General features: G+C 64.8%; 1 protein-coding gene across 1 annotated transcript; it reads right to left on the bottom strand.

Annotated features, from left to right (window-relative positions):
- Nucleotides 1-106: 106 nt before the first annotated feature.
- Nucleotides 107-417, bottom strand: EMIHUDRAFT_256685 (hypothetical protein; the record flags this gene model as incomplete). Its single annotated transcript, XM_005766350.1, has 2 exons — nucleotides 107-217; nucleotides 290-417. Coding segments are annotated over 2 exons (239 nt in total), but the record flags the coding sequence as incomplete, so codon positions are not given.
- Nucleotides 418-1618: the final 1201 nt, after the last annotated feature.

The following is a 1618-nucleotide window of genomic DNA, read 5'->3' as shown; positions in this document are numbered from 1 at the left end:
TATGGGGGTAGGGGAGGATGGCTTCGTGTACCGTGGGGGTAGGGAGGGTGGGTTCGGGTACCGTGGGGGTAGGGGAGGGGCGGCGATGGCCTGCGATCCGAGCCACGTTTTTTTCCCCAGCAGCCCGTCCGCCTCCTGGCCGCAGTGGTCGACCAGCGTCTTTTGGATCTGGTAGTGGCTCGGGTTGGGGTGCGACGTGTAGCGCTGCAGCCGGAACCTGTTCCTCAACAACGAGTGGCTTCCACGACTACTCGCTGGCAGGTGCGACGTGTAGCGCTGCAGCCGGGACCAGCTGATGATGGACTGCAGCGATCGGTACGCGCACCCCCAGCCGTTGTCGTCATACTTGTCCGTGCGGCCGGTGCCGGTGGGCTGGAGGTAGTGGTAGTACTCGTACTCGCCTGGACACAGACACATCGGGGCGGGGTGTATTTCTTTTTGGGCTGGGATGTATCTCGGCTATACCTCGGCTACACCTCGGCTACATCTCGGCTGCATCTCGGCTACACCTCGGCTGCATCTCGGCTACGTCTCGCCTTGCACGAGCGAGATAACGCCGCCAGCCAGACCCGACGGCGCCAACCCCTCGTGGGGGCTCCTGAGCAAGTACGCCGGCGCGCCGCCTCCGCCGCCGCCGCCGAGCGCGTTGCAAGTGCGCAACAGCGGCCGGTCGAGCGGCAGGCCTAGCTGGGCGTGGAGGCGCTCTATCTCCACTCTATCTCCACTCGATCTCCCCTCTATCTCCCCTCTATCTGGCAGGCCTAGCTGGGCGTGGAGGCGCTCTATCTCCACTCTATCTCCACTCGATCTCCCCTCTATCTCCCCTCTATCTGGCAGGCCTAGCTGGGCGTGGAGGCGCTCTATCTCCACTCTATCTCCACTCGATCTCCCCTCTATCTCCCCTCTATCTGGCAGGCCTAGCTGGGCGTGGAGGCGCTCTATCTCCACTCTATCTCCACTCGATCTCCCCTCTATCTCCCCTCTATCTGGCAGGCCTAGCTGGGCGTGGAGGCGCTCTATCTCCACTCTATCTCCACCCGATCTCCCCTCTATCTCCCCTCTATCTGGCAGGCCTAGCTGGGCGTGGAGGCGCTCTATCTCCACTCTATCTCCACCCGATCTCCCCTCTATCTCCCCTCTATCTGGCAGGCCTAGCTGGGCGTGGAGGCGCTCGCGCAGCGGCCGCGCCGACGGCTCGCTTGCCTGCGAGATGGAGGGGAGATGGAGGGGAGATGGAGGGGAGATGGAGGGGAGATGGAGGGGGAGATCGAGGGGAGATAGAGCGGAGATAGAGCGGAGATAGCGGAGATGCACCTCGGCTACTCTCGGCGACTCTCGGCAAATCTCAGCGACTCTCGGCGAAACCAAATCGTCTCAGCGACTCTCGGCGACTCTCACCTCTTCCCCAACGGCGAGGGCGTACTCGAGGCAGACCGGCACCGCGAGGCCCTCCGGCAGCACCTGTTCACACCGCCTCGCTGTGAACGGAAACGGCGCCCTTGACCTCCCGCGGCCGCCGCGAGGCCCTCCGGTAGCACCGCGCATGCGACAGGCGCCACACCGGCCTTCAGCAGCCCGCCCAGCGACGCCGCCTGCTCCGCCAGCGCACGCTGCAGCG

Source organism: Emiliania huxleyi, assembly GCF_000372725.1.
Source record: "Emiliania huxleyi CCMP1516 unplaced genomic scaffold EMIHUscaffold_5130, whole genome shotgun sequence".
Classification (NCBI taxonomy): Eukaryota; Haptophyta; order Isochrysidales; family Noelaerhabdaceae; genus Emiliania; species Emiliania huxleyi.
This window is presented reverse-complemented; position numbering and strand designations above follow the sequence as displayed.